Source organism: Carcharodon carcharias, chromosome 14 (genome assembly GCF_017639515.1).
Source record: "Carcharodon carcharias isolate sCarCar2 chromosome 14, sCarCar2.pri, whole genome shotgun sequence".
Lineage (NCBI taxonomy): Eukaryota > Metazoa > Chordata > Chondrichthyes > Lamniformes > Lamnidae > Carcharodon > Carcharodon carcharias.
The window spans coordinates 35932921-35957082 of NC_054480.1; the positions used below are offsets into that span (position 1 = coordinate 35932921).

General features: G+C 39.3%; 1 protein-coding gene across 1 annotated transcript; it reads right to left on the reverse strand.

Annotated features, from left to right (window-relative positions):
* Window positions 1-1563: 1563 nt before the first annotated feature.
* LOC121287513 (hairy/enhancer-of-split related with YRPW motif protein 1-like) lies at window positions 1564-10700 on the reverse strand. Its single transcript, XM_041205447.1, has 5 exons — window positions 10630-10700; window positions 10406-10472; window positions 10216-10299; window positions 8419-8500; window positions 1564-2114 (listed from the first exon to the last, which is right to left on the reverse strand). Exons 1-5 carry the CDS (start codon window positions 10686-10688, stop codon window positions 1564-1566), a joined length of 843 nt encoding a protein of 280 aa, XP_041061381.1. The 5' UTR covers window positions 10689-10700.
* Between the last annotated feature and the right edge of the window lie 13462 nt (window positions 10701-24162).

The window sequence follows — 24162 nt, forward strand, 5'->3', positions numbered from 1 at the left end:
GAAGATCGAAATGACGCGTGGGGATGTCGGGACATAAGTGTAAAGAGGATTGATGTAATTTTTGACCCAATTATTTGTAGCCATGTGTTGTATCTAAGTCACTTTAAGAAATACAGTGGATGGTATTAAAGATATCACCCGTGTACCTCTAATTTAAGATAAATATTCTTTCAGCACACTGTTGTGCATGAGTTAAAAATTGCAGACGTTATTTGGGTACTGCACAATAGCATGTGTGCTATGAAATTTAGTGCAATTCCATTCTGTGGTTTCACAAAAGAAAATATTTTTTCCTGTGATATCATGGATAGACTTATTCAGTAGCTATTTAGATACACCCATATCAAGTATTGACTGTGGTGGCATTAACTTTAGTTGTTAAAAACACTGGGGAGAGGGTTTAATATCATCATTAGATATAGTGATAAATAACTTTAACCAATGGACACAGTGTGTTTATCATCAAGCATTACATATATTGGGGGGGTTAATCTTGACCAAGGAGGAAGGCTATTTGCATAACAAGCTCTCAGAAAATTAAAAACAAAAAAACTGCGGATGCTGGAAATCCAAAACAAAAACAGAATTACCTGGAAAAACTCAGAAAATTAATTGCACTACATGGCTGAGAGCTTGGCCTAAATAGCCAAGTGGTTATGGTACTGGGTTTGTAACCCAAAGATCAAGAGTTCAAATCTCACAATGGCAAACTATGAAACAATGTAACTTCATCATAGGAACAGGTGTGTTGACAAATTTGCAGTAAGGAAGTGGAACACTAGAGGGTACTCTTGTCTCAACACCTGAATGATAGACACCTCAACTGGACATTGCAGAGTTTACAATGGTGATCGTGGAACCCCTATTAGTAAATGTCAGATGGTAGGTATATTCAGCTCTCATAAAATAGTATTTATACCAGTCCAGGCAATCAGTTTAACATCTGGCTGTAATTTTTTCATGAAGGCAGTATTTCACAAGAAGGAAGCTTCATAGGAACCAGCAACCCTCTGGTACCTTACCCCCATAGCTTCAGAGTTTGAAAACTGCTGGCTTTTCCCTTTCCTAGTTCAGGGGACAGGAGGCCTACTGTAATTCAGCTCAGACAGGAACCAAACCTGGGAACTTGTTGCTTTGCAGTGGTTAGTATTATTACACACGGAGCTGTTGAACACTCTTAATTGTAACTCTTATCAAACTCTAATAACTCACGAGTCATCATTTCATGCAATATAAAAAGTAAGACTTTTCCAGTCATATATAATAAATTACATACATTTGAAACTCATTATTGCAATTTTTTGTTATAATTAATGTTTCCCTGCTGTCAGCTAAGGCACCATTAAAAGTCCTTAAAGTAAGCCAAAGATTGATGAGATGATCCCATCAAATAAAAACTGTTTTCCTTTGCATTGAGTTTATAATAAAGACCTTTGACTTTAACAGAGCCGTAGTTACCATATCATGAAGTGTACATTAAATTGTGTGCATAATGCAAACATTAATGTGATTTCTGTAAAATCTTGTCATTTGACCTTCTAAAACAATAAACACACATTCAAATTAAAAAGCCCCCACTTCTGTAGCCCAGAAGTGTTTCCCACTTTTTACAGCTTGCACTGGAGGTCGGGCAGCAGCAGCTGGCAGTACAGGCAGAGGATCCATGGAAAATGGGAACTGTATGGCTGACAGAGGAGAAACTGAAAATATTGAAGATGGTACATGTGCAGCATTTGTCAGAACGGGGACCACACAACCTGTGGGGGCCAATTTATTTAACTGTTCGAGATGGATACTGCTGAGCATTGATTCTTTGTGATGACTCTGTTCTACAGGAGGAAAGCTATGTGCAGGAGCTTCAACACTGAAATGAGATAGAGAGGTCAGTGCAAGCTGGTGAGGATATCCGGCACTCAGGAGCTGATGGCTATTCTCGACAATTACAACTTCTCTCTGTGATGCACATGTGTTTAAATGTGACACCAGGCGAGCTTTCAAAGGATCAGAATGATCTAATCCCTCAGTCACACTGAGATATCTGGCAACTTCAGATAAGCATTCCCGAAAACCCAGAATCCGGTAATCTGTGGCAAATGCTGAAGTCTCAAAATAACCTATTAATTCAAAACAGTGAAATTAGAAACTGCAAGACATCTTGCTGCAATAAATTCAATTACAACGTGACAATATTCTAACCTTGAAACAAACTAAAAGGCAGGATGATGTAAAACACAATTGTCAATGACAAATTGCTGTACCATACTCCATCACTGATTTACAGATTTATTTAGAGAACAGGTGTCTGAGGAACAGCTACACTATAATTATCCTCAGGGCCTCAAATTACAAAGTGGTGAAATAAGCCATCCAATCATCCCAGCTGGCTGTTGCGGATATCGATTGAGCAGAAGCCCAGGCTTGGGTGTAATGATCAGTAGCGACTAAGTTGCCTGCAGATGCTCACTGTCAAGATTCACATATAAACAATACGTGAAGTAAACGAAAGGGACTGGCATCCATAGAATTGTACCTCAACAAGAAATATCCATATCTGGAGTAATTATGTGACTCCACCACAAGGAATCACACCCAAATTTGCATTATATTTTCCCAGTGGTCAAAGTAAAAAGGCAGAAAACAGCCCTCCTATAAACTACCTTGGAAATCAATGAGCCATATTCATGGCCCGTGTGATTCTTCTATGTATTATGAACAAGAGATAGAGACCAAACCAGGAAACAGACCTAGGGAAAGATGAGAGTCTGATGCTAGAGTGAAAAAATGAGCATAGCCTTAGGCTGTTAAAGAGAGAATCCCAAGAATCAAAACTGAACAGGAGGAGGAGAAAGAATACAGTGGTGGGGAGGGGGCATAATGTCTGAAGCAGGGAGAAGAAAGGGCTGACATACAAGCTGGGAATGGGAGGGACACCATGCTGGAACTCAGGGGAGCCTTAAGCACATAACAGAGGAGGATTGATATTAGCAAGGCTGAGACAGTGTGAGATCCATGAATGAAGAAAATGTAATTGAGATGTAGTCAAGGTCGAGGTCGAGTACAGAGAATGGGGAATTGCCGTGACAACTAGATCCCATATAATTGTTCTTTTGTTAGACATTGATTGATAGTTTTCTGTCTAATAAGAAAGCTGACTAGTGACAGTAGATATTTGTCCATGGAGAACACATATATATTACACATATATAAAATCTCACATACATAAAATCTCACATACATATGCTCAGATATATTTCCAAAAGTACATTTTTTTTAAATTTGCTATCGTTGCTTGACAGTAAGCTTCAGCAAAATATAAAAGCTTTATTTCATGCTTGTTAAACCCAACAATGAATTTGGATGCTGCTCATCATGAACATTATGTGTGTCCCATAGAAATCACAGCACACAAGGAGACTATTCAGTTCATTGTGCCTTTGTCAGTGTTAACTCTTCATTTGGAACTATCTGATCTAAGCCCATCTCCCTGCCTTTCCTCCACATACTTTTCTATTTCTCTTCTTTAAATATTTATCAAATACCTTCTAAGAAACGTTAGTTTCTGCCTCAATTATCACTTCTGGTGAAACATTCCATGTTCTAGTACCACACTGTGTGAAACCATTTTTTAACTTTCCTTTTCATTTTCTAATGATAATCCTGAATTTAAAACTTTTTGTTACTGATTTGCCAATCCATGGAAATAATCTTCCATGAATCACCCTTCATAATTCTGATAAGACCTATTAGGTTCCCTTTAACTTTTTCTCTTAGCATGAGTAACATCCCAGTTTTTAAGTCTTTCTTCATAACTACACCCTTTCATTTTGGGAATCATTCTAGCAAATGTTTGGTGTACCCCTTCCATAGTTACAATGGGATGCAGCCATGTGCTGTATATTGTTCAGCAAGTTGAAAGACATGCTCAAATGAGTTTATAGAAGAAAAACTAGTTCCATAGCACTTCAATCATACATAAAAGCTGTTTATATGAGTCACAAGAGATTCCACTCCACTCTGTGCCCAAGTTCTGCTATGCTAATAAAATTTGCATTGAAATTAATCTTACCATGCGAAAACATTTCAAAGCTCCTCACACGCAAATTATATTTTAAACCACAATTACTATTTTGAACAAGCAGCATCCCACAAATAGTATGAGTTGAATAACCAGTTAATCAGCCTTTTGGTGGTGATATTGGTTAAGGGAGGAATGTTGGCCTGCAGCTCAGGGGAATTCAAATGGTGTTTGAGGTCTTTAGTGTCTACCAGAGCCAACAGAAAGGCAGGCAGAATCTCAGTTAAATGTCTCATCCATATCATGATGATACAATCGAATCCTGTGTGTGGAACCACCAAAATGCATACAAGAATGGCAACAGGTTGAATCACTTCATCACATTGGCATCTTTGGCTGCCTAATACAAACTGCAAGCTCTGAAGAATTACTGTTAATACATCAAGGCAATGTTTAGACTACTGCAATATCTAAATCAACTTAAGTCAGTCCACATGAGTCTGAATTCCAGTCAGAAGGTAAAGCTTGTATTTTAGTTAGTGATGGAGAGTATATGGCAGAATCAGAAACAACAGAAGATAAATATCTCAATTAGTGAGCATGATGACAATCAAGCACTTTCTACAACAGGTCATGGGGTAACAATCAGGAGTGTCTTCTGCTTTGTAGTCCAGCGGTGCTGAAGACAATTTTAACAATTATCCAACTAACTCAGCACAGATCAGGGATTAAATATGTGACATGTGTGTCTATTTTAACATTTTGTTCTTTTAACATAAATGTAGTTCCCAAGATTATCATCATATAAATGCTGATGGCAGCTTTTAGGGTTCAATAGTAAACCACTGTTTGAATGGCCTGTTCATGTTTGCAATAGATAAAGTATTTACAACAATAAGCCTAAATTATAATCAATATAATATATATATATATGATATATATAATCTAAAACACCTGTAGTTAATGGTTAGTCACTCACACCAGACAAATTGAGCAACTGTACAAAATTCACTACCTGACAATCACAATTATAACCACCAGTTTTTAAAAAATTATTTCAAGGGATGGGAGTGTCACTGGCAAGGCCAGCATTTATTGTCCATCCCTAACTGCACTTGAGAAAGTGGTGGTGAGCTGCCTTCTTGAACCACTGCAGTCCACCTGGTGTAGGCACATATACAGTCATGTAAGGAAGGGAATTCAAGAATTTTGACCCAGTGAATGTGAAGGAACAGCGATATAGTTCTAAGCCAGGATTGTGTGTGGTTTGAAGGGGTGGTGTTCCCATGCATCTGCTGTCCTTGCCCTTCCAGGTGGTAGAGGTTGTGGATTTGGAAGATGCTGTCAAAGGAGCTTTGTGAGTTGCTGCAGAGCATCTTGTATATGGTACACACTGCTGCTACTGTGTGCCAGAGGTGGAGGTAACAAATATTTAAGGTGGTGGATGGGGTACTGATCAAGCAGGCTGCTTTGTCATGGATGATAACAAACTTTTTTTGGTGGGATTGCATTCAGGCAAGCGGAGAGCATTCCATCACATTCCTGACTTGTGCACTGGAGATGGTGGACAGACTTTGGGGATTCAGGAGGCGAGTTACTCACCACGTAATTCCCAGCCTCTAACCTGCTCTTGTAGTGACAGTTCAGTTTCTGGTCACTGCTGACCCCAAGAATAGCGAAGCTGGGGAATTCAGTGATGATAATTCCATTGAATGTCAGGGGGAGATAGTTAGATTCTCTCTTGTTGGACAAGGTCATTGTCTGATGCTTGTGTAGCACAAATGTTACTTGCCACATATCAACCCAAGCCTGAATGTTGTCCACGATTTGCTGCATATGGACACTGACTGCTTCAGTACCTGAGGAGTCACAGATGGTATTGGACACTTTGTAATCATCAGCAAACATCCCCACTTCTGACCTTATAATGGTGGAAGCCATTGATGAAGTAGCTTAAGATGGTTGGGCCTGCGACACTAAACTGAAGAACTCCTGGTGTGATGTCCTGGGACTGAGATGATTGGCCTTCAACAAGTACAACCATCTTCTTATGTGCTGGTATGACACTGATCATTGGAGAGTTTTCCTCCTAATTCCCACTGATTTCAATTTTGCTGGGGTTCCTTGATGCCACATTTGGTTAATTGCTGTCTTGGTGTAAACGGCAATCATTTTCACTTCACCTCTTGAGTTTGGCTATTTTCTCCATGTTTGGACCAAGACTGTAATGAGATCAGGAGCCGAGTAGCCCTAGCAGAACCCAAACTGGGCATTGGTGAGCAAATTATTGCTGTGTCAGTGCTACTTGACAGCACTGTTGACAACACTTTCCATCACTTTGCCGATGATTGAGAGTAGAATGGTGGGGCTTTAACTGGCTGGATTGGATTTGTCCTACTTTTTGTGGACAGGACATATATGGGCAATCTTCCACATTAGCTATCACAAAGGTGTTGCCCACTCTAACAAATTAGCAGTATGCTAATTTGGCAGTTTTATTATACTTTCAAATGAGTAGGAAAACAAAATGTTATAGTCATAGATAGATATACTTGCAGGTTGTTTTAATATTGTTTTACTTGTTTTGTACATTATATTAATGGGAATTACGTGTAAACCAATCATTTAACTGCCAAATCTTAACCACAGAAATGATAGCCAAATGGTTACAAGTGTAACCATTTGACAGATTTGGCTTTTATTTCACAATAATACTGCAGCTACCAATGTCAGACTACTGATCTCAGACAGGTAGCTACAATATTGGTTCCAACCTGGCAGTGCCTTGCTTATGCTGCTTGGTTCCAACAGCATTCTGTCTTCTTAGAGACATACACAGAGCTCCCACACAGTTATTCAAATTTAAAGCCTGGAGTTCCCACCAAATTTGGCACAGATGCGCAGATATAACGTCTAATCTCAGTGGAAACAAATTACTTTTGTTGTTGCTCCAGGGATGTGGGCATCGCTGGCACAGTCAGCATGTATTGCCCATCCCTAATTGCCCTTGAAAAGCTGGTGAGTAGGGAGGGAGTCCAAGGATTTTGACCCAGTAACATTATTTATCTGGCTGGACCAGTTAGGTTTCTGGTCAATGGTTTAAAAATTGTGGAAAGGAATACCCATGACCCCTGAAACTTTCATTCAACTCTAGGTGAATTTGAAAAATGCCCAGGTTTTTCTAGGTTTAATACTGCAAAGCAGTTATGCTCCATACAGTGTGAAACTCAGGCAATGTGAGACTTGCTTTCTCCGGGAGGCTGCACACAAGTGGACCACAAAGTCCGCTTGGGCTATAAATCCAGGGTATAATTTAGTAGGGCAAGGTTTTGGATTTTGGGAACAGCAGCAAAGCAACAGTGCTCACCAATGATCTCTAAGAAAGCTGCCCAAAAATATTTAGCAATCTATGTGGCATGGATTCCCCTTTCAGTTTGAATCTGACTCCAAGTCAAGGGGATCTCCTGGCATCCAGCAACAGTGTTGTAATCAAGCTGTGTAAGCAGCCAATCATATTGAGATATTCTCATGGGCTCCAAGCAGGGAGTAAAATGCACTGAATTTTCCTCATTTAAATAAAATGTTAAAGATAGCAAAATAAATGATTGGGCCATGCACATGGGATTAAGGCAGATGCTAAAATATCAAATGCACTTCTTAAAAACTATATTTAAAAATGTGAATTTTACCCTTATGGAAAAATTTGACATTCCACAAATAGAAAATTAGTAGTCTGAGGCCAGTGAAGGCAGTTAGGCAGTTAGCAGGAACTGCTAATTTAGTTTCCATAGTTTCCAGCTGAAAACCCAGTCACATCTCATGCAATAAGATGTAAGTTTTCCAAGGTTTTTTAGAGTGAGATTAGTGGCGTAAAGGAGCAAGTTTTGGTCAGGGGATGATTTGAAGTGACCGGGGTGGGGTGCGCGTGCGCATGCATGCGGTGTGTGTGTGACTGAAGTGGGTGTTCAGCAGCATGTCCTTTGGGAAACCCAAGAAGCTCTGACAACTTCTGGATTTCTGCACTTATCTGCACATTTGCAGGCTGGAGAGGAGCTTCAGAGGAGCAAAGAAGGTGAACGCTGACGGTTTCACCATCATTACAACCATAATATTCGGGCAAAGTTCCTGGCCTGGAGCTTCACTGCAGGTTAAAATTAGGGCTCAAGGTCTGTAGATCTCTCTCCTCTAACTGCACTTGCTGCCAGGAAGACTTCACTCAGATCTGGAGCAAAGCCTCACAAAATAATTCCCATATTATAATCTTAGCAATATGCAAACATAAAAAAAAACACTCACTGTGAAATTTGCAGAATAAATACAATAACAGGTCGGATGCTAAATTCTTCAGCCAACACTTTTAAGCAACTTAATTGCTAAAAAAAAACACTCAATGTTGTGCTCACCTTTTCCACCACTTGTATGTAGCACTTTTAAATGATCAACTGTCATCTGCAATATTTCAGCTTTTTCCAGTTTTGCTGACCCCTGTAAGATAAGTGAACATATTTTGCCAGTTTTGGGGAATCCAATGTACACACCTTACCCCTGTGCAATCAGATTTTTTTCCTCAGATAATTTTAAATTTGTCCCGTTTTTTACCCCAACAATCAATAACAAAATCTGCACTGAGTGTTAAACTATCAGTGTATCCCATAGTAATCTATCTCTCTATTAAACTATCAGTGTATCCTGTAGTAAAGTGTCACTGTATTTATCAGTGTATCCAGTATTAAAATATCAGTGTATCCAGTATAAAACTGTTACTGTATTAAACTATCAGTGTACCCTGTATTAAGCAAATAGTGTACCCTGTATTAAATTATCACTGGGTTAAATTCTCAATATATCCTGTATTAAATTCTCAGTGTATCTTGTATACTGTCCCTATATTAAACTATCAGTGTACCCTGTGTTAAACTGTCAGTGCATCCTGTATGAAACCATCAGAGTATTAAGCTATCAGTGTATCCTGTATTAAATTGTCACTGTACCCTGTATAAAACTGTCACTGTATTAAACTATCAGTGCATCCTATATTAAGCTACAGTGTATCCTTATTAAACTAAGTGTACCCTGTATTAAACTATCACTGTATTAAACTATCAGTGTATCCTGTGTGAGACTACCAGTGTATTGATTTTTCAGTGTATCCTTTATTAAACTATCACTGTATTAAACTATTAATGTATCCTGTATAAAACTATCAGTGTATTAAGCTATCAATGTACCCTGTATTAAACTGTCAGTGTACCCTTTATTAAACTATCAGTGTATTAAACTGTGTACCCTGTATTAAACTGAGTATCCTGTATTAATCTATCACCGTATTAAATTATTAGTGTCGCTGTATTAATCAGTGTATTAAACTACCAGTGTATCTGTAATAAAATGTCAGTGCATTAAACTATCAGTGTATTAAACTCAGTGTATCCTGTACTAAACTAACAGTTCATACTGTATTAATCTATCACTGGATTAAACTATCACTGTATTAAACCATCAGTGTATCCTGTATTAAACTATCAGTATATTAAACTATCAGTGCATTAAACTATCAGTATATTAAACTCAGTGTATCCTGTATTAAACTAACAGATCATACTGTATTAAACTATCACTGTATTAAACCATCAGTGTATCCTGTATTAAACTATCAGTATATTAAACTATCATTGCATTAAACTATCAGTGTACCCCGTATTAAACTATCAGTGCATTAAACTATCGGTGTATTAAACTCAGTGTATCCTGTATTAAACTAACAATTCATACTGTATTAAACTATCACTGTATTAATCTACCACTGTATTAAACTATCAGTGTATCCTATATAAAACTATCATTGCATTAAACTATCAGTGTACCCTGTATTAAACTATCAGTGCATTAAACTATCGGTGTATTAAACTCAGTGTATCTTGTATTAAACTAACAGTTCATACTGCACTAAACTATCACTGTATTAGTCTATCACGTTATTAAACTATCAGTGAATCCTGTATTAAACTATTAGTGCGTTAAATTATCAGTGTATTAAACTCAGTGTATCCTGTATTAAACTAACAGTTCATACTGTATTAAACTATCACTGTATTAATCTATCACTGTATTATCTATCACTGTACTAAACTAAGTGTAACCTCCATTAAACTATCAGTGCATCTTGCTTACTCATGTACAGTAAGGTTAAGTCCTCCTACTTGTTTCTCGCAGGCACTGGGAACCAGTCGGCGAAGTTCCGACAAACTGTTATTAATCCGATCTCTGCGACGTTTCTCAACGATCTGCAATTAAACGAAAGGTCAACTTCAGACAATTGTACAAGAAGTTATATTCTCGGTAACGCAGCCAGAAAGAGGAAAGTGTAATATAGGAAAATTGTAAACGTACTCCTCGTCTTTTCTTTCTTGCCTGGCTCTGGGAGAAAGTCGATGGTAACACAGATGCTTTCATATTCCTATTTAAATAAGATTGTCATTAATATCTCTGTTCAGGCAGCTTGTTAAATAAAGCACTCATTTTAATCATGATCTGCCACTAACTATGATGCATCGCATTAACTGCTCAGTATCTAAATTACAATTCAGCGAATGATGAATTAATTCACGATTTACCTATGTTCTTCAATGTCCACTTCGCTGTCGGAGGAGCTGAATTCCAAAGATCTCTTCATGATTTAACAACTTGCCTTCTTGTACAAAGCCTTTCCTGCTCTGAGAGACGTGTTGGCTAAAATGCGGTTAGAAATGCGGGCCGCTTTCCCACGGTATCAGTTTGCCAGCTCGACAGCAGGTCTCAAATCTCCTGAGACCGCTTTGATTGACAGCTCGCCCGGGCCCGGTTTTGTTTCACTCATCACTGCTTGGCAGACCCTCTGATGAAGGGTTTCACAGTTGGTCTGGCGATCCACTGATGACTTGCAACAACCAGTGTCTATATAGAATCGGTGCAGTGGTTAGAGAATTGCGCCCTCCCAAGTTACAGGGGTCAACCGTGCCTGCACTCCGACTGCGACCAGCGTCCGCAACACAGAATGCAACTTGGACCCTTTGTGGTCGGTTACACACTGACTTGACCAATTTAACCATTGCGGGGGAGGGGGGGGGGGGGACAACTGGGATCTTTAATAACTTATTGATCAGCTGTTATCTCTCGTTCTATAAATAGAGTAGACCTCCATTCCAATCCTCAGGTGTCCAGACACTACTGTATCGTGTAAATTTATATATTTTTGTGCAGTAGCAATGCCAGCTGTGTGTGAAACATTACAACCAAGGAGAAATAATCCCAGACACCCAATGAATGCCTTCACACCTGTTGCAGCAATCTGACACTCAATACAAAAGGAACCATCAGCTCTAATCAAAGCAAAGAGGTAAAATATTTTTAAAATCTTAGAATTGTTCTCAACTGAATTTGCCTTGATGTAGTATTATACAGAATATTCACTGGAATGGGGATAGCAAGATTTAAAGTGCCAACAAATCTCAGAAACCAAGTAAAATGTAGGGATCAGAGAGTGGAACTATTTTAAACCCAATTTATGTTACTACAAATGCTCAGATTGTTCTTGCATTTAATGGTATGTGCAACACATTATTTCTACCTTCTGTGTAACACATCGAGTTTTAATGTTACATTATTTACTATCTAAAAAGTATTTGTTTTTATATGCCACCAGCTTCCTTGCCTCCAAACATATGGTATTCTGATGTGACCAGCAAAAAAGCACATTAGAGTCACACAGAGGCTCATAAAAATGCCAATGTATTTATTGTCTCTCATCAAGTCTATTTACTTTCTGTGGTGGTCTAGACCAGCTTTATGCTGAAGGTACAGCTTCTATTGAACTGCAACTTGGAGATTTCTTAGCTTCGACCACTGATTTTAAATGGAAGAGAGGTATTGCTCCGGAAAATTTCTAAACAGACAGTTTCTGGAACAATCAAAAATACCCTGCCTCTAGAGAACTGCAATGGAGTTTCCAAACCGGCACCTGGAGAAATCAATCAGATCTGCTTTAACAAAATTTAAAATACATTTGTACTGATCAGTGATATGACTGTCATAGATATGCTTTGAATTCCGTCACCTGCGCTGTACGTATGCAGTTTTTTTAAAAAAAAAAATTTTGTGGTATGCGGACATCGCTGGCCAGTCCAAATTGCCCTTGAGAAGATGGTGTTGAGTCGCTTTCTCCAACCGCTGGAGTCCGTGTGCTGTAGCTACACCCGCAATGCTGTTAAGGAGCGCCAGTACACCGGGTGGGGTTTTGAACCCATTTTTAGTGAAAACGGTGCACATTTAAGGGCTTTATTACATTGCAGGTTTGAGATAGGTGCCACAAGAATCCGAAAAATTAGCCTAGAAGTTAATGTCAGCATCATATAAATTTTTGAGATAGCGTTAACTCGGTTATTTGCAATTTGGTAACATCTCTAATAAAATACTGGACAAATGAGTCCTAAAAACATGCAATGTGTCCAACAATATTGCCAACAGTATAGTCATTCCTAAACTCGGGTCTCACCAACAGCCTGTTAACTTGTTCAGAGATTTTAAATTCGGCAGCAGCAGAAGAGAGATGGAGAAGTTCACTGAGGGCAGGTTTCCTGACACTGATGGGGAGAAACATGAGACAGAAGAGGCGCCAGCTAGCGAGGCTGTGCGCCCCACGCGTGCGACAGAGCAGCGTGGGAAGGTCTAGCAGCCGCCGGCATTCTGCAGCGAACTTCTGCTGCTGTTAAACAGGCGCCTGTTGAAGGGATTACTTTAGCGCCGGCGACTGGCCGTCTGTGCTATCACGCACATGAGAGAGTTTGAAGTTTAAATCACTAAATTTGTTTGACCGATGCACCAAGTCATCGTAAAACTTTAGAAAATGGTCAGACGCGTGTCATGTTTCTTCTTGGCGTTAGTTTGCAATAATTGTGTCAAACAAGGGGGATAAAGTGTGAAAGAACATTTGCAGAAAAAACTCTCGGTAACATAAAGAATTATAGTTAGCTGTACTAATCGTGTGCTTGAGTCAGCAGAAGACGCTATTCGTTGGGAGCAGAACGTTTTTTATTATCAGCAACTAAAGTTTACTACAAATTCCCCTGGTTGTCTAGTTGTTACAGTTCATCAATGGTATGGCATGAACCTGATACCAGAGCTCACGTTTCCGATGACCGATGTTCAGTTTTACATTTATAGTTTTTTCTATGTCATCCTCAGTCACTGCTACTAACTTTCTCTAGAATATTTTTCATGCAATTGAATAAAAGCCAACCTGACCTGAACAATTCTAACTTGGGTAAAATACAACAGCCATTTTATATACTCCATCCATTTCAATTATCGTATCGCCACTGGTATAAAGGTAAAATTTAAGCTTGATAAATTTAAATATGCAGTTTCCATTATAATGTGGATTTGGAATTAATATTGGAAAATTGACCAGAAGTTAGGTTTTGCAGAAATGCATTAAAGCATAAATATATGGATCTATAATACATTAAGAATCTTGCATGCACTTCCTGTTAGTATCGCAAATACTTCTTGCAAAGTTTACCCCATCACATTTTTGTTGATAAACCAGGGTGTCTCCTTCGATTTACTTTGAACAATGCTACAGGATGTGTGTGTGTTGTGCGTGTGTAACTTGCCTCTAATCACACTTAGAATACTCCAGACAAGAAATGGGTTAGAAAAATAAAGGCATGGGTTTTGCTGTAATAATGATGGTGAAACTGAAAGCTCTGAACATTGCAGAAACATTTTGAATCCGCGCGCACACAGTTAAATACGGAAATCCAGAAGTTTTTGTCAGTGATTCTACACTTTCCTATAGGGTGCACTGTTTTCTCCTTTAACCCTGAGTACAATCAATTAGAAACTTAACTGATCAAAACTTGTCCTTTTACACTATTTGTGTCGCTGGAAAAATCCACGAAAAAGCTACATCTTAATGAATGTGATATACCTGGATTTTAACAGCGTACTAAGTTCATAATTACTGCAGAATGACCTCACTGTCCTTGAAACGCTTAATTTATATTTGTCAAATTTCTCCATTATGATTAATAACTCTGCATTGTTTTTACACTTATGATATTTCAGTTTCTAATTTAATCCCATGCATATGGCCCAATTATTTCACTCTCTAAAATTTTAATTAAAAGGCAATAATTCAGAACATCTTACTTCCTCCTTTGCTGTGTGTGAGAATACTTCAGTGTGATTGGTTGCTTACCCCGTTTGATGACATCACTGCTTCTGGAAATCCTCTTGATGCCAGATTCAAACTGATGTTGAGGAAAGGAAAACCTGCACCTTCGAGACCACTAAATTTTTGGGCAGCTTTCTTTGAGGTCAGTGGAAGGGCCGACCCTCAGCTGCTGACCATGAAATCCAGGACAGGATGTTGGGAAGATCCATTAGTGGAAGGACAACAGCATTTCTTAATTGTGGAAGCCTACACGGCTAAATATTATAAAGGATGTGCGATGCCTAGTCTTGATGTATAAGTTACAGAGGTTTGTATCACTAATTAACATAGTTATGATGGAAATGAAAAAAACTCAAAAATTGTGATCAGAAATAAAATCAATGTATATAGGAAGTGTGCAACTAATATTTACATGGAGGGCCAGTTAGGAACCAAGCAGCACAACAATATTCCAGACCACACAAATTGCTCATGGACAATGGCACAAGAGATTTTAAAAGTTTGGATATGGATCTGTCATATTTCAAATGCTACACTTTCACACACATGCAAATATCTATATTGCATTAGAGTGCTAGAAATGGAAAGAAACATGGCCATTCTCTGATAACTTCTTCTGAACCTTAAAATGATGCCAAATATTTACATGGTATTGGCCAATTTCAGGGGAAATTTCTTCAGCACAGAAATGGTCACCCAAATCCACCTAAGAGCAATTAACTTGTAATTGACCTTGGGCTGCACATATATAGCAATTAGAGCTTGTAGCCTTAAATAGCCAGACCAGTTACAAACAGTAAAATAACATATTCTACGTTACATGGTACAACTAGTTTTTATGAGAGAAAGTGAGAGACCTACAATAAGATCTTAGGACACAGGGTAGGCCATTTATAACTAAGATGAGGAGAAACTTCTTCACTCAGAGGGTGGTGAACCTGTGGAATTCTCTACCACAGAGGACTGTGGAGGCCAAGTCACTGAATATATTTAAGAAGGAAATAGATTTCTAGACTCTAAAGGCATCAAGGGGCATGGAGAGAGAGCAGGAGTATGGCTTTGAAATAGAGGATTAGTCATGATCATATTGAACGGAGGAGCAGGCTCAAAGGACTGAATGACCTATTCCTGCTTCTACTTTTCTATATTTCTAAGATACAACAAATAAGATAAAGTAGTCTGGCATTTGGCATATATCCAGTGTCATAAGTTGCTGGATGACCCAAACCATTGAAAATGAGATTTGAGCTTATTGCACTTGTGCTTCTCTGAATCGCTGTATTTTTTGATGATGTTACTAACCCTATCAAGCAGCCACTACAACTATATAAGATAGTGTGGGTCTAGTTTTCTAAGGCAGCAGAGATTTTATTTATGGGTAAAGTTGAGAGTTCGGTTCCTGTCAATCGTATCCAAAAGGTTTGATCAGGACAGTATGAATAGCTGCTTGATCACCAACATAATTGCTTTCTATTTAGCAGTGTCTCCCAAGCCTCAGTTAATAGAGATCTCTCTCCCTGTAGGAATGCCAGGAGGGAAAGGAAATATTTTCCCACATCAGTGCAGAAACTACTGAAATTCAATCGCCGTGTGACTGCTGGCCTCTGCTGAAACCAGCACTGCTGTTCTGCCTTTCATTACACACGCTTTGTGCACAGATTTGCTGTATAAATACAGCTGTGGGTTTGTCTTGTTGAGATGAGTAATAGCAGATTCCCTTTTCTATCCCTAACATTAAGTGCATTTGCCTGCAGAGGATTTGATTTCCGTGTTTCAGATGCTGGGATCTGCTTGCATTCTGTCATTAACAGAATACAGACACCAAACTTGTGAAATGAATGAAAACAGCGTATTTATACTTTGCTGAAGTTTTTTAAATGCTGCATACATACATAGAAAAGGTTGGATTCTTAGCTCTAAGATGTTGTTTACATTTAACCATGAGCCCAGAATTAAATGTTGTTAAAGAGAGTAACTTTTTATTTGGATCCAATCGGCCGAAGGGCAGTAAATGTGAAGATTGGGGAGGGGAGGTAACTGTGGGCCATTGGAGGTAATGGTGTGGGTCAGATTTGGGTGCTGGAGGAGAGAGGTAATGGTGGTTGGGAGTCTGGTGGTAAAAGAAGGTAATGGTGACTGGGTTGGGAAGATAATGGTGGGGCCCAGGGGCTGGGGCTATTGATGGTGGTTGGGGAGAGATAGCAGTGGTTGCTAGCACTCATTTTCTTTGAATATGGGGTCAGGAGAAGAGCTCCTTGAGTTTCTGGGGAGGAGATGGAGAGCCTGTTTGGGATGAAGCTACTATCTGCATCAAACATGGCTCCTGACATTGAATGGAGCATGACTAGGGGAAGAAATGATCAGATTAGAAACTTCCTTGGCCCTGGCCTGGGTTACACTGGACAGCTGGAACTCCAGGAGTGTGGGATGTGTACCAGCCCACTTTTCAGTGTAGGTTGGGCCATATAGCTGCTCCCTAGCCCACAACCCTGCAGAAATGCTGTGTCTGTGGTCAGAAATTGGTTTCCTTTACAACAGGGCGATAAGTCTTCCGTAGCTTGCTGATGCTGCTATATCTGCCCAACACATCATAACCTGTTCTGGCAGGTACTGACCAAGTTTATGCTAAGTAGGGAATCTCCCCCTGAACCTGAATATTCTGATGCAGCTCTCCTGAGGGCATATCCCAAAACTTATGCTGGGGGCATATACACACAGATATTCAGGTCAAACATCTGCAGATGGCCAACAGCACATTTCTGATTGTGTCAAAATATATATAACAGTTTCTCAAAGCGACCATCGTCCAAATGTGATTGCAATAGTATTGACAAAAACCACATAGATTGCCTCTATAACTAAGTCAGCCAGAAGGCCAGTTTCTCATGATCCTTTGATGCACGTCCACTAAATTGTATTGCTGTTTAATTCATAAAATCTTTCATTAAAACTTTGCTTTACTTTTCTTTACTAAAAGATTATTCCATTTTAAAGATGTTAAGGTTTAAAATTTTTCTGGTCTGAAATTAATCCTTTGACTCAATTGCTCTTGTCCCTTATCGATTATACAAGCCATTATGCAAAGTGGGTGAGAATTTGCAACTTTATATAGTTGCTTTGCAGAATTTGTTATGCCAGAGTCATAAGAACAGCAAATTGTGGGCTGCATTAGGAAAACGACAATAAAAACTGCTGAACTATCATAAAGACCCAACTGGCACACTTGCGTCCAACAGGGAGGCAAATCTGCCACCTCTGTCTAGCCTGGCCTACCAGCAACAGATCCCCCACTATAGATATCTGAGAGACCTACACACGGTCCTTGTTGTTTTTCTTTAAAGTTTCTTCTGCTCCAATTTTGCATATATTCTCCCTCGCTACATGTTGTCTTACATCGAAAGACTTACTTGTTTCCTCTGTGACAATTACATCAATGCAATGTTATTGCAGCAGACGTCAGCCCTTGTAACCTCATGGAGTGTTTCAGGGTCAGCCTACTTTATATTTTTTCAGGGATCTACAGCATGGTTGCCGCTTGCTCCAGGAGCCCCTGGAGGCAGAAGGCAGAGAATTTCTGTGGCTGTATGACTTTGTTACATTAGTATCTGAAATGACTGTCCTCCTCCTTCAGACCAGGGAGAAACATATTGGTTTTGACAGCCCCGATGCAAAATGTCAATAGGGAAATGCAACTATATCACCCCTTTCTCAAATGCAATCCCTGTGGCAGCCTTTTAACTTTTAAAAGGTCTCCAGCAGCCTCAACATTGCTGAACAGCTGTAGGCATTCCATATGTCCAGTGTTGTTATGGTGGTTATGACAGAAAATGTGACGTATGATACCAGTCCATGATGATGCCTTATTTGGTAAAAACATCCCTTTCAGCAGGTTCTTCCAAGTCCAGTGAAAGCAGGACTGGAAAATCAATACAGATAAATTAATTTATGTTGGAAAACTTGACAAGAATTTAAGTCAGCATTTCGTGGCTAAAAAAATGTTGATACCTTTGCCTACATCACAACAATGATTACATTTTAAAAGTAATCCAGAAGTGCTTTTAACAAGATGTGCAAAATGCTATATACATGCAGGCTGTTCTGTATAGCTTTAAGTAAGAAATTCCAGAGATGAGGCTGAAATGATTGAAACCTCTCCCATCGTTGGTGGGCAATAGAGGGTGAGCTGCAAACTAGGTCAGAGTCAGGTGACTGACAAATGTGGGAGAGAAAGTCTGGAAGGAGTTTCAGAGGTAAGATTGTGTGAGGCCGTGGAAAAGTTTGAAGATGAGTATTAAAATGTTTTGGAGGATAGGGAGCCAATGCAGGTCCACAGGATGAGGTGATGGTTGAGTGGGGTTTAGTGTGGGGCAACGTATGTACAGCTGCATTTTGGACAACAGAACATTTGAATAACCAAGTCTGAAAGTTGTTTTCCAATAATGGATTCCCCAGAACTGCATTCAGTGCAGTACCTTGTCTTGTATTCAACAATACTTTCTTGCTTTTATATTCAATACATCTCAGTATAAATTGCAAATTCTATTTACCTTTGAATATTATGGTTCACTTTATGGTTTAGGATTTACGACCAGTTCAATTCAGCCAGCCAGCAAATATATAATTACTCTAAATTTACAGAGGTTAAGGGTTTAGAAAGCTGCCTGCGAAATGTTGCTAATGTCAATTATGTGAGAAATATTATGCAAAACTACAAGTAGTAGCTAGAATGGTTTAACTTTCATGGGCACAACATTCCTCATCAGGTAGGTATTCAAGCTGCAAAGAAATGTTGGCACAACTCCTTCATTTCACAAGTTGTGCTTTCACAATACTAGGATAGCAGCGATAAAACTTCCTGTTTTCTGAGCATTATTCTATGTTCTCATGAGCTCATAGAGTATATTTCAGGTGTTCATGCTTCTAGGACATAGATGATGAATTTGTTTTTGCCTTTAAATTGCAGGAAATGATAAGGATTAAGCTATCAGATAGCTTGGAGTTAAGAGATTGGTACAGTGATTTTTTTTATTTGCATTAGTACATAATTCCTATGAAAGGTCATTTGTTGTTGCCCTCAGGTTAACGTGAGCAAACAAAATGATACCTAACTTAAGATAGTTGAGCTATAAGTATGGTACAGGAGCTTCTGCTTGCTCTTAAGAAGGAAAGGTTCAAAAAAAAAGGTTATTCAACCATTTAAGATTCTTATGCAAATGGTTAAGCTGAACCCCAATAAGATTATATTCAAGTTTGCCACACATTCTAAATCAGTGATATGTTTCAAGTTCAGAAGAGGAAAAGAGCAAAGACTACTTAGATTGAACAAAAGAGGTTACTGAGCATGCAAAACGAACTGTGGGAGCAGTCGTAGTTGATACGATGGAAAATTTATGGGACAATTCAATGAACATTTGAGGGAATGGATAATTGAGTGCTATCCGTTTTTGGAACTGACCAGCAAATGACTGTATAGTCTTTTCCAATCCTGCACTTTTCTATGTCTTAGAATGTAGTGTGCTGGTGGGGAACACATTGGGGTAGAAATTGGACCCGTTGCAGCATGCTCAGATTATACAGAGAAAGTAGACGCCTCTTGATTTATGTGCATGATATAACCAACCGCATTGTTACCTTCATTTCTAAGTTGAGAACTAACAAATTTATAGCCCATTTCGTTTGGCCAAAGATATAAGAATGGCACCAGCAAAATACTTACAAGGTCATGTTGAACAATCTGTTGAAGTCTTGTGATTCATTTAATTGCCAGTTAAATTTGCTTTAATCTATTACAGTACATTTCAGAGAATGTGGACTCCTAATCTAATAAGCAAAGTAAATGGTCTATTCATATTTTCAAGAATACACAGAAGGAAGGAAGCAGCTGCATAGTAACATTTGGTCAATAGCTTGGAAAAATTATGCTAAAGGCAGTAATGTAGATAGCCTGTAGATAGCTGCAGAGAAAGTACATTGTGAGTAAAAGCTAAGTGTATTATCTGATTTGCAAAAGGTCTGCTCAAACATCATTACTTTTTCTTAAAGACCTCTTCTTAGGTTTCAGGGACTTGAAATTGCAGTGTATATTAGCATATAATGATCTTATTTGAAACTTCTTTGTCCGTGTACCAGGATCTGAGCTCATAATCTAGGCCATCAATTTAATTCAGAACTGAGGAGCACTGTAATTTTGATGGTGCCATTTTCTAAGTGAGATGGTAAACCAACATCCTATAAGCCTACCAAGATAGATGCAAAAGATCCCAAAGTAACATTTGAAGAGGAATAGAAAATTTCAGCAGGTCTTGCATAAGAATATAGGAAATAGGAGCAGAAGACCAGACAGCCCATCGAGCCTGCTCCACCATTCAATACGATCATGGCTGAACTTGGGCTTCAACTCCACTTTCCTACCTGCTCCCCATATCCCTTGATTCTCTGAGTGACCAAATGTCTGTCTATCTCAGCCTTAAATATATTCAATGATGATGCATCCACAACCCTCTGGGTAGAGAATTCCAAAGATTCACAATCCTTTGAGCGAAGTGCCCCATCTCAGTCCTAAATGATCAAACCCTTACCCTGAAACTGTGCCTCCTTATTCTAGATTTCCCAGACAGGAGAAACAACATCTAAGTATCTACCCTGTCAAGCCCCTTCATCATCTTGAATGTTTCACTGAGATGACACCTTGTTCTTTTAAACCCCAGAGGATATAGACCCAATTTACTCAGCCTCCCGTCATAGAACAATCCTCTCATCCCAGGAACCAATCTGGTGAACCTTCGCTGCACTGCCTCCAGTGAAGTATATCCTTCCTTAAATATGGAGACCAAAACTGCACACAATATTCCAGGTGTGGTCTCACCAAAGCCCCGTACAATTGTAGCAAGACTTATTTATTCTTGTACTCCAAACTGAACTGGAATAGCCACATAAATACTGTGGCTACAAGAGCAGGTCAGAGGCTAGGAATCCTGTGGCGAGTAATTCACCTCCTGACCCCCCAAAGCCTGTCCATTGACAAGGCACAAGAGAGGAGTGTGATGGAATACTCTCCACTTGCCTGGGTGAGTGCAGCTCCAACAACATTCAAGAAGCTTGACACCATCCAGGATAAAACAACCCGCTTGATTGGCACCCCTTCCACAGACATTCACCACCCCCACCACTGACAAACAGTGGTAGCTGTGTGTACCATTTACAAGATGCACTGCAGAAACTCACCAAGGCTCCTTAGACCGCACCTTCCAAACCCACAACCACTACCATCTAGAAAGACAAGGGCAGCAGATACATGGGAACACCAGCACTTGGAAGTCCTCCTCCAAGCCACTCACCATCCTGACTTTGAAATATATCACCATTCCTTCACGGTCGCTGGAACAAAATCCTGGAACTCCCACCCTAATAGCACTGTGGGTGTACCTACACCACATGGACTGCAGTGGTTCAAGAAGGCAGAAAACCACCAACTTCCCAAGAGCAACTAGGGATGGGCAATAAATGCTGACTCAGCCAGCAATGCCTACATCCTGTAAATGAATTTTTTTTAAATTCCCTTGCAATAAATGCGAACATGCCATTTGCTTTCCTAATTGTTTGCTGTATCAGCATGCCAACTTTTTGCATTCCTTGTAGAAGTGTACCCAAATTTCTCTGAATAAGAATATTTACAAGTTTTACAACTTCTAAAAAAAATTCTGCTTTTCTATTTTTATGCAGGAATTGTATAACCTCACATTCCCCACATTATACTCAAGCTGCCATCTAGTTATCCATTCACATAACCTGTCTATATTTCTTCTCTCAGAGTTGTTATCATTTGGAATTCTCTTCCCAAGTGAGAAGTGGAGGCTGGATCATTGAATATATTCAAGGTTCAGTTAGGCAGCTTTTAGATTGACAAGGGAATCAAGACTTAAGGGGCAAGCAGGAAAATGGAGTTAAGGTCACAATCAGACCAGTCATGATTTATTGAATGGTGGGGCAGGCTCGAGGGGCCAAATGGCCTACTCCTATTTGCTAAAGTGCCACACAAAAGGTTAATACAAAACCTAAGCAATTTCTTATGCTCTTTGCAGCCTCTTTGTGTCCTCCTTACAGCTTGCATTCCCACCTAGCTTTGTATCAGCAGCAAACTTAGATACATTACAATCTGTCATTTTGTCTAAGTCATTAATATAGATTGCAAATAACCAAGGCCCCGGCACTGATCCTTCTAACACTCCACTAATCACTGCCTATCAAGTTGAAAATGCCCGATTTATCCCTATTCACTGCTTCCTGTCCATTAACCATTCCTCTATCCATGCTAATATATCACCCCAAACTCCATGAGTCCTTACGTTTATATTAACCTTTTGTGTGGCACTTTAGCGAATACCTTTTGGAAATCCAGGTATACTACATCTATTGGTTTCCCTTTATCTATCCTACTAGTTACACCCTCAAAAACTCTAACATATTTGTCAAACAGGGTTCCCCTTTTGTAAAACCATGTTAACTTGTTCTAACCATACTATGCTTTTCTAAGTGCATTGTTAAGACATCTCAATAATAGATTCCAGCACTTTGCCAATGACTAATACCAGGCTAACTGACCTCCAGTTCCTTGTTCCTCTCTCCCTCCTTTCTTGAATTTTGGTGTTATATTTGCTAACTTTCAATCTGTTGGGACTATTTCAGAGTCTGGGGAAGTTTAGAAAATCATAGCCAGAACATCCACTATATCTACAGCTATCAAGTTCTGGAAATTTGTTGGACTTTAGTCCTTTGAGTTTTTCTCTGTTGATAGTAATTACCTTAATTTCTGCCCTCTTATTAGCCCCTAGGTCACCCGCTGTTTCTGGTATGTAATTTGTGTCTTCTACTGTGAAGACAGAAACAAAATATTTGTTCAGTGTTTGCCATTTCCTAATTCCCCATGATAATTTCTCCTGTCTCTACTTCTAAGGGACCAATGTTTACTTTAGCTACAAATTTAAAATCCATGTTTGTGATTAAGTATGTCATTTATCATTGGAGTATTTCTTTCAAACTTAATGTGGAATTCATTTGTATTATGATCACTATTTCCCAATGGATATTTTACTATGACGTTACTAATTAACCCTGTCTTATTGCACAATACAAGAAATAAAATAGCTTTATCCCTAATTGGTTCCATAACTTGTTGCTCCAGGAAAATGTCATGATAGCTTTCTACAAATTCATCTTGCAGAGCAACTTTGTCAATTTGACTGGTCCAGTCTATATGAAGATTAAAGTCCCTCATAACTATTACATTGCCTTTGTTACGGGCTCTAATAATTTCTTGTTTAATGCTCTCTCCAATGGTATAACTACAGTGTCAGGCCTATTAATACTCCTACCAGTGTTTTCTGACCCTTGCTATTTTTAATCTCCATCCATATTGATTCTACTTCCAGATTTTCTGATCCAAGATCCTTTCACATTAGTGTCCTTATGCCACCTTTTAATATCAGGGCTACCCTCCTCCTTTTCCATCCTGCCTCTCTTTATGAAATGTTGTGTGACTTGGAATATTTATTTCCAAACCTTGGCACCTTGTAACTATAGGTGAAATCATCCTAGATTTGCACAAAGTGTGGAAGTGGGCAGGAAAAGGAACATTTTACCCGTCAGCCACAATGGCGGCTTTTCATGCCATGTTGTCCCAATCCCGCCTCATTAATCATGTATTCCCGGGAAACACGCCATTTCGAAAAAGGGCAGGCTCGTATTTGCCTGCCGTACTATCACCTCGCCACTTCCTCACACCGGACGCCATATTTAAAGTGCAGCCGTGCACACACCTCTCATTGCTTCCAGCCCAGGACTGCTGCACAGAAAACATGGCCCTGAAAGGCAAAAAGACTGCAGCCTCCGGATTCAGTGATGTGGTCCTCTTTTGGACATCTGCCATGATGTCCTC